Source organism: Buteo buteo, chromosome 22 (genome assembly GCF_964188355.1).
Source record: "Buteo buteo chromosome 22, bButBut1.hap1.1, whole genome shotgun sequence".
NCBI lineage: Eukaryota > Metazoa > Chordata > Aves > Accipitriformes > Accipitridae > Buteo > Buteo buteo.
Window position 1 is genome coordinate 19,167,190 of NC_134192.1, and position 12,475 is coordinate 19,179,664.

Here is a 12,475-nt window from a genome sequence, read left to right on the forward strand (position 1 = left end):
ATTCCATTGTAAGCGTTATCTGCTGCTGGGGCTTCCTCCCCTTAAAGGTCTTCCTGTCTTGCTGTCACGCTAAAACCAGTGACAAACTCCACGTCATTTTAATCTCACTGCAATGCTACGAACCAAGAATCTGTCAAACTTTGGTATGGAAAAAAAGTGTTAAATTACTGCAGATGATGCTTTTGTGTTACTGCGCGTAATACCTGTACATTTAGAGCAGAAAGTGGGAAGCACTGTAAAAGCAGAATACTAATGGCTCAAATTCAGTGACTACTGAAAAGAGCATGAGCTCTCAGTGAAAGAACTGTATATCTTATGAAAAACACAACTATGACTAACTCTTTGAAAGGGTTTCAAAAGAGCACAGAAAAAGACATTCAGAAATAACTCAAGGAATCTACTCAAGAAATGGTTCAGGGAAGTTATGGTCCTCTGAAAGACTTTCCTTAACCCAAGTTAACTTTTCAAACACTGTATTAGTATAAACTGCAGTTCTTATTCCTGGAATTCAGACAACAGCCAGGACACCACAAATCTCTGTGCAATACAACTTAATTTTGAAGGAATAAAATCCTCAAGTAATTGATAGAAGTGAGACCATCCTAGTGGTTCGAATTAAAACAAAAGACTCCCTATGGTTACAATACAAAGCATCACATGAATTGTTAATTCTCAAAGCCAAAAAGTATTAAAAAAAACCAACAACACGGCAGCACAAAAATGCTTACAGTCAGTACATACATTCACTTCAAAATCCTAAGTGTGTGTTTGCTTACTCAAATTTGGCCTATCAACACTTGACACATCTCACTCCATCTACCTCCAAGAACTGCACATCCCTAAAGTATATCATATTCTAACTGGTTGATAAATGGACAGAAGATCTGTAGCTAGATCAGGAATTCATTCTTTCAGTATCTAACACTTCTTGGACTCTAATTTGTGAGGCTTCCTCATTAGCTCCTGAGTAAGTTGTTATTGAACCATTATTCAGCAGTACTTGCTTCTCTTCAGGCCTGAAACAAATTACTTGTAAATGGTCACATATGAAATACTGATCAATTTACCATTAACTATGGCTAATAATGAAAAGACTTGAAGAAGCTGTGTGCAGCTTCAGAATTACTCAAAGACCATTTGAAAGCCATGAAGAGGTGAGGATGGTATTAAAGTATCAAAATCATAACCAATATTCAGTTGTTAGTAACTGCATTCCCAACTCCAGATATAAATATTGTCATCGTATCTCTCATTGAAAGAATTAAGTGTTTGAGAAATTATTTTCTTCATCTAAAATCAATAGCAGAAGAGTTATTTACATGACATACTGAGCAGCCTCAGTTACACGTGACAGACCAGCATGGTTTTTATTCTCACTGTATTGTTATCTCTAGTAGTCAAACAGGCTTATTTCACACTGTGTTCCGACAAAAATCGGTAGACTATCTGACACTTCCCTATGTTATTATGCAAACAGTTTAAAGAGTGTGCACTCACATGTTCAAACCTTTGAAAACTACCTTATATCATTCACTAATTACAGTAACAGTGCAGTTTAACTGTATATAACTTGGGAAGGGTGTGCTGCTTAGATTATACAACACAAATTTAAATACTAATTAGAAGAGTATATGTAAAGACCTCTTTTTTCTTAAAAAGAGAGCTGCATATAGTATTTAAAAAAAAAAGTGAAAGCAAAGACTAAGGACACCAACACAAGAACTTTGAAAAGAACAATGGTTTCATCTCACATATTCCAGAATCATGACAGTAGGCATATTATAGAGTTGTGACTTTGTGATTCAACTGCATGAGGACTTTGATTTAGCAGTGTGATACAAGCAAGTAAATTTTTGTTACACAACAAACCCTCCACAGGTGGAATATCTAAAAGAACCTGACAACTTACAGTTCCTGCAGCTAGGAATATTAATGCAGATGAGCATAATTTTAGGATTAGAATTTAAATGTAATTATAATTTAATTTGAAGAAAATTCACATCAGCCTGCAACACACCCTGCACTTGAGAGGTATTATTAGAAAAGGTTCCTCCCCTTATGCTGTGAGGGAGGAGCAATTCCTGTAATAAACAGCTTTGCTTAATAAAAACATACATTTTAAATCATCTTTCTGCTACAAACCATTATATGAATTCCATAGCATTGCACAAAGCATAAAAGAGACTGTCATTGCACAGTTTTAAACTTAATAAAAGCATAATACAAAGTAAAAGAAGAATGTACCTTTCATTTGGGTTCCAAAGGTAAGCGCCAATTTTGCGAACAGTTCTGGGTTTTCAAATCTATCTTCTTCAGCTTTTACCCAAAAGCTGTTTTCTGCTATCTCTTGAGGCTCAATCTGAAACAAAAATGGCATCTCCAGAGTTACTAACTAGTATTTTCAATAGCCAAGTTAAAGCCGATGCTACTAGACTTTTGTGATAATTGCAATGAATTAAATTTAGTTATGTTCCAGCTATTACGTTCACTTAAAGATGCTTCCAGAACAAAACATAATCAGATGAACTGCATTCTATCTACGCTATGATTTTTATTATATTTCTCCCATTCAACAACTTTTCCAAACAGGCTTGATAACATATAAGCATCTGGGTTTGAAAGTGTTCTAGCCTTCTCTTGATTATGTTCTAGACAGTTCCCAAATTCTTCACCACTGATATGGCGCCCTGCTGCTTGAGAACTGTAAAAGGAATAGTCTTTGTTACACTGCCAGAGTATGGAATACCTTATTTGCAAATGATATGTCAATGCAGACCTTTCAGTGACTCAATATTAAGTCTGTAGGAAGAATTATCTTTTTAAACATCAGAAATAATTTTATCCTTAATATCACTTTTTTTAAACATTTGAAAAATGGAAACACAGGTTTCATTACAGTACCTTATTTGATACTGTATTAAAAGAAGAAAGTACTCTGCAACATAGAAGCTGAAAGCCAATTTTACTCTTCATGTATGGTTCAAAACAGCTATTTTGTTTTCAAAATATGTTCCTCATCCTGTTTTTGAAGTCTTATCAATTCTTGTTTATAAGTTTGTTTAAATGCCTATTAATTTTCAAGGGCTATTTAACTTCAGGATGATACACAGGAATACACAGGATACACAGGCTGAGGGGAGACCTTTTGACTCTCTACAACTACCTGAAGAGGGGTTGTAGTGAGGTGGGTGCTGGTCTCTTCTATCAAGTAACTAATGATAGGATGAGAGTAAATGGCCTCAAGTTGCGGCAAGGAAGATTTAGGTTGGATATTAGGAAAAATTTCTTTACTGAGAGGGTTGTCAGACATTGGAACAGGCTGCCCAGGGAAGTGGTTGAGTCACCATCCCTGGAGGTATTCAAAAAGTGCGTAGACGAGGCACTTCAGGACATGGTTTAGTGGGCAAGGTTGACGGTTGGACTCGATGATCTTGAAGGTCTTTTCCAACCTAAATGATTCTATGATTCTATTCTAAATTTATAAATATTATATTTGTAAGCCTCACTAGGATTTCACTGCAACACATCAGTCCTCCGCCTTTCACAATATGATCAATCTGTTAATGTGTAGCTGCTTTATCACCAGCTGCAGGTAAGACATTTTTAAAAACTATCTTAATCCAACACTAATGGTGAAGACAGTTACAACAAAAGGCACTAAATTAAACAGAAAGAATTTTGTTCCCAAAATGATAGCTCCTTAAAAGTTATGTTCAGAAAGACTTTCCTCTTCTCCAGTATGCAGGAGATTTTTGGCACTGTTCCCAGAGCACTTAAGCAAAGTGTCCATCTGCAGTTACTTTCCATTGTCATACTCAGTGTTCAGATGTGCACTTTATAAATTATTTCTATAAACACATGAACATAATTGATTACAATGAAATTGGCTGCAATGACAAATATGTATTATAAACTAAAAAGCTTATTTTTCTATATGTTTACAGGATGGTAGTCTGAGTATGTTTTACAGTTACAAAACTAGTGCAACTGACTCTAGAATCAGATATTACTTAACAAGGACAATTGAGTGTAAAAAGCGCAAGTTACATGTATGGCAGAAATTTTTCCCTGCTTAACTGACATGCCTAAATAAATGAAGAAAATAAATGAATTGCAGGAGAGAAACTATCCTAACCAGACAAAGCAGTGGTGAGTCAAAGATGAGCAGCAAGTTCAGGACAGAATGATATTGTCAATGGCAGACAAATCTGCCCACCCCCTCACCCCCCCAAGAAAATCACCAAAATATAAATGTGATGAAACTTGTATTCTATAAGGAAAAAAAGTCCAGATGGAAATACCCAAACAGATAGAAGGGGTTAATATAAAAATCTGGAAGTCAAAGATAATAAGAGAAGCTAACTGAAATAATAGCCACAAAACATTTTCTTAAAAGACAGGTGGAAATGCATTTCTAAAACATTAGAGCTCCATTTCAAAAGGAGGAAAAAGAGTTTTAAAAAAATCCAGAAAACTATGATGGAAGCTTTGAAGAGAGTAATCTTCTAAACAGAAAGAAGACAAGGACACTCAAAGGTAAAAAATCTTCAACAGACAAACATTTCATAGGAGGGGAAGTGGCTTTTTTTTTTTAATAAGGGTTTTAAAGGTTACAAAATTGTATAATTCAAATGATTCATATGAGTACATGAACTAAAAGGACTTTTATATGGCTAGGTGAATTTCAAAGTAAAAAAACTACCCCAAAACTCTGGATTCAAACATTGGGTAGTGCCATATTCCTGAAAGTAATACATGAGCATCTTTTCCAGCATGACAACTCATACATTCTTGTTTCTTTTTAATAATACAACTAGGCTACTTAAAACAGTCCATTTTTTCTTTTTAAAAATATAATATATTCGTGTGGTTTGCTGGAGGTTAAAGATATATTGTACAGATGTTGTAAAAAAACAGCAGGACCATACGATTCCTTTTAAATTCAGAAGCATTAAAGTTAATATTCTAAAAAAAAAAAACTGTTCCGTTTTCTGGATATGCACTGAGAATTATACATTTAAAAAAAAAAAAGAAAATCCCTCACCAATTTCATTTTGCTGAACTCTCTACAGTTACTTGTAATGTCACCCTCATCTACAATTCTCTGTAATGGGCCTGAAGTTTCCAGCACTGTCATACCATACTGTAGCTCTAAGGCGGCACACTGATGCACATTAACCGAAACCAGAGATTTACAGTCTTCTCCCCTCCTTGATACTTTTAATTCCTTCTCCCACAATAAAAAAGTTATCATTTATCCTAATATACAGATTCTTTTATAAGAATTACAGACAGAAAAAGTAAAGAGAGTTTCAAATGTATTTTAACATTTATTGAAATCCATACCTTAAAACCATAGTTGACTATTTTAAATATCCTTCTGCTTAAATATTTTGAAACCCTGTTTTTAAACTAGTACTGTTAGATACACTTTCAGATTATTTTGGCACATATCCAAATACTTCAAAATCCAGTGACAAAGTACTAAAGATAAGGTATAAACATTAATTCTTATGGTAAAAGAAACTATAAATTGACATGACATGCATTTCTACACAGGTTTTATCTCAACCTTCTAGATTCCTCCTTCCAAAGTTAGTGGGATTAATCATTCATGATACTGCTCTTATTTGTTACTCCAAAGAGCGAGCCATTTCACTATTCAACACTTCAGAATTTAGAGCAACACAAAACCTAAGCTTACTTTTTATTTAGAAAGACAATTAAGATCACTTATTCAAAAATATCAGAGGACAGCCTAGTTCCTCTTCCAATAGTAAACTTCTGTCATTACTAGTTCTTGGAAGGTTTTGCTTGAAGTGGTGACGGTATACATTCAGAAATGATACAAAATAACTTACCCTGAACCATCTGAAAAACCCCTTGGGACAAAATAGAATCATTTCCAAACACAGTCCAGTGCTGTTGCCCTAAGACTATCCATCTTTACATATACTTTTAAAAGTGAAATTCCGTTGTGTCTGGCAGAGTGGATCAGCTATGCAAGAGCTCGATGGACATGATCCTGTGTCCTAGCAATATAGTGACAACAGTCTACAAAGGACTGTTATTGCTATGCAATGATGTGATGCATTTCAGAAGCTTCATATTGAAAAGATGGAGCATCTTCAGCCAGGAGCAACATCTGGCATCACATGTCATCCAGCTCCATCCAGGACAATGTGGTACAACCCAACTTAGTAGAAAGATGCATATCTACATCCATATGAGTTTCCCAACAGTTTTACCAGCTGTGAAGCGTCCCAAAAAAAACCTGCACTATTTCAGCATGCAATTTAAATTACACATTCAACAGTTGTTCAATATCAAATTGCAACTTATGGTCAGCAGTGACCATCTGTAGTCACTTAACAGCTCACTTTCATCAACAATTTGATTTTACTAAATTCTTGGTACCAACACACTATTGAAATAGAATATGGTTTTCAAGGAAAGTGTCAGACACTAGCTAGTAGTACAAAGATTTAGTACCTTGTCAAGTAGCAGATATCCAGTCAAACTACACTGAAGTCAAAGCTAGAGCTCAAACCAGATGACATGAAATATATGAAGGTCCTCCTTTAAATTGCCTTGATGATTTGGTGATCTATGTGTTTTTTCCTACAGCAAACCTCAATATGTCTATCACATTTTATACCACTAAAAAACTGCCAACCACAAACTGCCTTTAAGATGTGATGGGTTTAGTCTTGAAAATAGATGCAATTATCTAGTTCCCCAAATTTATTTCCTTTATATGGAAGAAACAGTGACTATACTGATCAAAAAGGGATTTTCAAGTAACACACATGCAAACACACACCTGGATACTTGCATAACTTCTCTTGTCACAAAGTGACCAATTCTACTGGGAGACAAGTAATAAGTAGTAACTGCTCTTACAGGTTAGTTTTGCAAATCAGACATTGTGCTTGCAGTTTACTGCTCAAGTAAATGTTTATATTTTAAGTTGTTTTGAAAAAGGAAATTTGATTAAATATAACCATGTAAAGACTGTGCAGAAGCTCGCATTCACTGGAAGTTAATGGTGCCCAACCATGTCACTTGAGCAGTCCCATAGCTCCTCCCAGTGGCCAAAACCCTGCCCTAACATATTACTAATCTGAAATAAGCAATAAACATCCCAGATTAATACCTGCAAGTACCATTATAAACACACAGGCATTCTCTGAACTTACAACTACATTAGACATCATGAACCAAGAAGGTTTCCACATGAAGTAGCATGCTGTTATCTATGTTTGAAAACTGCTTTAAAACTATTCCTAATGGTTTGGATATATGTATGCAACTTAATACAAAGCCACAATTCACATTCCCCGCACCTAACAGAATGGTGCCCTGTCTTTTCGTTTGGGTCATCACAGTTTTTCACTCTGCTTTGATACTGACCAGCAATACAAGCAAGTCTCTGCAGAACTATAAATTTCAGTGAGTATTCACCCACCGATCATACTCCGCATACCTCAGAGGAGTCACAGATGTCCTCTCAGACCTGCCCTCATGACGGGGCCAAAAGAGAAATAACACACAGCAGTTACCTACTGCCATCTCCTGCTGTCGCTACATAAATCCACTGATCTTAGCACACATTCAATCAAAGCTCTCATGGGAAGAAATCTCTTGCTCAGCAACGTACAACCCACAGCCTTTTTTAGAAGAATTTTGTATTGGAACTAAGGTAGCTTCCTCGGATACTCATCCGTCAAGCATCAAATGCAATGTTCCGTCAACAAGAATCTCATTTAAAAATTCATAATAGCATACAGTATCAACTATATTTGTAAAGGAGAGGGAAGGAACATTGGCTTCACAATTCTAATAGAGCCATGACTTTAACTCGAGTTTAATATCAAACCACATACTGCTAAATCAAATGCAGTAATAATTTTACATAGAACTAAATAGCTAAAAATTCACTCTAGTAAAGATTTCTTCAATGCTTACAATAAAAACTGATGTTTAATAACACCATTGCCTTTAGAACCTTCTGATAAGTTGGCAACAGTCTTAACAGGGTAAACACCTGCCTTTCTTGGAGGAAGAAAAATGCTGTTAAAGTGTGTTTTGTAGTAAAACTATCATTGACAGGCAGGTAAGGCAATGAAAGTCAAATTTCCTTTCAAACTTCCAGAACATATCACAAGAACAAAAGAAATGTGAACACAAAATAATCAGCTTCATTTCTTAATTAGATGCTCTAATTTATAGTAAATTACTGTATTTGTTCAGAGGACTGATCTTAAAATAAGTCTTAACCTCATGTCAAGACATCTGCCCTTAAACAGAAGATTTTAATAGTTTAAGTCTGGATACTTATTATCATGGTAAGTATAGAATTATTTATTTTAATTAGGAAAAATACTTTTGCCAATGCCTTCCCACCCTTGTCTTTCTAAGCTAGTCAAGTTTTTGAGTTTCATGCAAGGTTTTTAAAACTAAACTAGAAAACCCAATGAATTGCCACCATAGTGGTTTCACTCGTACTTCATTTTTAAAATAAATTCACATAAGTCATAACCAAAGCAATCATGCACTGTTTTATTGAGAAGATACCAAAGGTAAAATTAGTGTCTAACAGCCTGATCCACTTTCAACCTGCCCTCAAAAAGCAAGGAAAAAAAAATAATCATAAACCACATAATTTACAGCTCCCACAGCTTTACCCAGAGAAGGCAAAACTGAAGTCAGAGTTCTGTTGCGTGTTGTCTTCCAAAATGCCACATACCCATTAATACCAAGTTTTACTGCATTTTATACCTAGAGACTCAACTAAAACCTCTTAATACATCTCCTTTCTCAACATCCTCTCTCATTTCTCAGACACAGCTGCTTCAATTAAGCGAACAGCTGTAGTTATGCCTTGACTCAAGATCCTTCTTTCTGCCAACTGCCAGATTGTCTAAGTACCTAAATGGCAGTCTTCCCAATAGTCTTCCACCCAGTTGTCTACTTCAAGATTCATTCCCCCTGTCCTAAAGCCCAGCAATACTTTAACTAACTCAACTTTTTTCTGAAAAACTAGTAACATGATTTATAAAGTAAACATTTTAATTGTTTGATAACTTAAACCTGCTTTAAACAAGACTTTTTACCTCTGAAGTGCCCATTTGGCAAGTCAAATATCTTTTACAGCTGAAAACATGTAGAACTTAAGTCTATACAAAATCAGCCAAAATTTTGAGAGCTCTTAGCTACAGATAGCCCCAGAATATGGGGTGTTATGGGCTCTTGGCAGCATTAAACACTTAGAGCTTACCCCACAGAATAAGGTGTCTTTGAAAACCAATACCAATTGAATCACAATCACTGCATCAGAAAGGTTTTGGATAAAGAATAGAATGAATTCCCCAAACATGAGTACTATTAACAATCTAATGTAAACCCTAGCACATTACCTCCTTCTTCCTCAAAAGCCACTTTTTATGAATGGGAATAAAAACAAACATTGTAATACCTTTGACCAGTTGATTCTCTTCATTGCAACTTCCAGCTTATACTTTTTCTTCTCCTTCATCCCATGTGGTAACGCTGGTATCACCGGAAAGGGAGCAAAAGGAATACCTCCAAGAGCTGGTGGCATTGGAGGCCCACCAAAAGGCAGTGGTGGAGGAGGTGGTGCTCCACCAGGTAGCGGAGGTGGTGGAGGTGGTGCTGCTCCACCAGGTAGTGGAGGTGGTGGAGGTGGTATTGCTCCACCGGGCAGCGGAGGCGGCGGCGGAGGCATTACTCCACCAGGTAGCGGAGGCGGTGGAGGAGGAGGAGGTGGTGCTGCTCCACCGGGCAGCGGAGGCGGCGGCGGAGGTATTGCTCCACCAGGTAGTGGAGGCGGTGGTGGAGGAGGAGGAGGTATTGCTCCACCAGGCAGTGGAGGTGGTGGTGGAGGAGGAGGAGGTGCTGCTCCACCAGGTAGCAGAGGTGGTGGTGGAGGAGGTATTGCTCCACCAGGTAACGGAGGCGGTGGAGGAGGTATTGCTCCACCAGGTAACGGAGGCGGTGGAGGGGGTGGCGCATTCTCACTTGGTAGGGTTGGAGGTAATGACGCTACTTCTGTCAGTTGACCTGTCAGGGCTGGACCCTGAAATATAAAAAAGAGGAACTCTTCATCAGGGTGGGGAGAAGGTTTAATATTAAGTTGAACCAACTAGGATGCCTTGTAGTCAACTATACCTCAAGAAAGTGAGAAATTCCACCATTCTCCTACTTAAATGAGAAGCAATAACAATAGATTATACCATGTACCATAAAACTGCCAAGTAAACTGAATAACCTAGCATTTTTATAAAAACAAATTGTTTCCATTTTAAAGAAAATTTAATAGTAGCAGTAACATTTAAGTGAACAGAACAGCATTTTATTTCTTACCAATACACAAAACATTTATCCCATTTAGGATATCCTGGCAAGCTGGGGCATCAGGGGTGGCAATAACCACACTGAATTTTAACAACACTAGTCTGCTGGTGGAAAACTTTCCACAGAAATCACTGAAGCAGCTATTGCAGTGCAAGAGGTTATGGGACCACAGTTGTTCATAACTATCCTGATGTCTTGTTTGGGGGGAAAAATAACCCAAAACAATCATGCTTTCTTTTAATTCTGTCTGCAGTTGTTTCTGCAGTGATAGGAAGAAAGAGCAATTGCAGTATCCACTCTAATAAGCTGCAGGAGGAACAACTAAGAGACACAGCAGCATGTTCAATCAGACAGGTTTCTGTAGTAATAACATGATCCCAGCCTAGTACAAATTCCTCACAGATTTTTGTCCTTCAAGACTATCTGTTAAAAAGAAGCATCAGGATCTATGCACAAACTGCCATATGACCTCATATTCTATTTCCTCTACTAACTGATTTTTTTATCACAAAATTATTATGTAATACAGGCTGTCCATTTCATCTGAACTGCATACTATTTCCCCATGCAATTATTTACTGTTTCTAGTTTAAAAGAAGCAAGATGGGGGGGGGGGGGAATCAATCTGAGAAAAATCTGAGTGCATCTAAAAGTAAGTGCCACAATATATTGTAACGGGGAGCATAACGCTAGATTAAAAAAGGCATAAATAGTAGAAAGTTAATGTGTATCACTTTTTTTAATTGTACCATTATTGTGAATGAACCACGATGCCTGGGTCATCTGAACTATGTTAGAATCAATATAACAGGATTAATAATTAATCAGACTGAAAATAAGTTTTTGGCTTTGCACTAGGCACGTGTTTCCCATGAACTACTACACGAATTGTAATGCAACAATTGGTGAACTCATTAAAACAGGTTGTCAAATTTCAGTGTAACACTGTCTTGTAGATATTTGTAACAAACATTAAAATTGGTAAGAATGAAGTATGAACAGAAGTGTCTGTGTGTGAAAACAGAATAAGAAACCATAAGACACCACAAGTTACAAGACCAACTGTAATGATAGCAGAGGACACAATGAATAGCAATGCCACTGTGAAATGCAGCGTAATATGCCCACATTAAGACACAAAGGCCAGTGCTCTGATAAGGCTATAGCACAGACAACTCGCCAGCAAAAGACCAGCATCCTGAAAGCACGATAAGGACAACCAGGTTACGGCACACCATATGCTATTTTTCCTCTTATTATCCAAGCAGGAAGTGAGACCATAGGCATTAAAACAGTCATGATGAGGAAAAAAGGCAACAGGCAGACCTTGCCTAATATTGAAGGAGTAGGAAATAAGCCAGGCTGAGGCAAAAAGATCAAACCATAGTAACTGTTGGTTCCTAAGGGGTATAAAAGGCCTGTCAGAAATGCAATTCATTGTCATTAAACAAAAGAAACCCAAGAGATGTTGTGAGGGCTCAAGAGGCAGCATTTCTTCTCCTCTCTGCTTCACTAGTGATCCCAGACAGATCACTTGGAAATACAGTTTTGGCGCTTGTGAGCAAAATTTATGAGGAAATCAATGCAAGGACAGTCAGCTTTGCTGAAATTAAGTATCACCTTCCACTTCCATAAGGTCTTGAGTTTTTTGTTATATTTACCTATGAGACTGTATAAAGCTAGCGTAATATTCATTTTAGAAATGGCTACAGTCTGATATCCAGAGTTTAAAAAAAAATAATTGTCGTTATCAGTTGCATGCACGTGCTGAAAGGTATGCATATTGTGCACGTACAGCTATTGTGATTTCCACCTTTGCAATTCAAGTACAAAGCCTTCTAAAACAAACACTTTCTGCACACCATACAGAAGTAGTAATGTTAAAGCATAAACAAGTACTTGGAGAAAAAACAACCCAGGCTAGATTCAAACTTTTCATAGCCTAAGGAAATTTTTCCTCAATAAAGCAAGTATCTGTAACAGATGTTGAATACACTACTATTTGAAAAAATGCTACCTCCATTAACTATCCATAGTAGTTTATGCTACCTTAAAAAGAAATCAATACAACTATAACATACATTTCAAACCTCCATAG

At 36.8% G+C, this 12,475-nt stretch overlaps 1 protein-coding gene across 6 annotated transcripts in view; it reads right to left on the reverse strand.

Annotated features, from left to right (window-relative positions):
- Positions 1-12,475, reverse strand: part of DIAPH2 (diaphanous related formin 2) — a 302,075-nt gene that overhangs the window by 236,305 nt on the left and 53,295 nt on the right. For all 6 annotated transcript variants that reach the window (XM_075054004.1, XM_075054006.1, XM_075054005.1 and 3 more), the window contains 2 exons: positions 9,479-10,099; positions 2,245-2,359 (listed from right to left, as the gene is read on the reverse strand). In XM_075054004.1, coding sequence (XP_074910105.1) covers positions 2,245-2,359; positions 9,479-10,099 — 736 coding nt within the window. The remainder of the gene's footprint in view (positions 1-2,244; positions 2,360-9,478; positions 10,100-12,475) is intronic.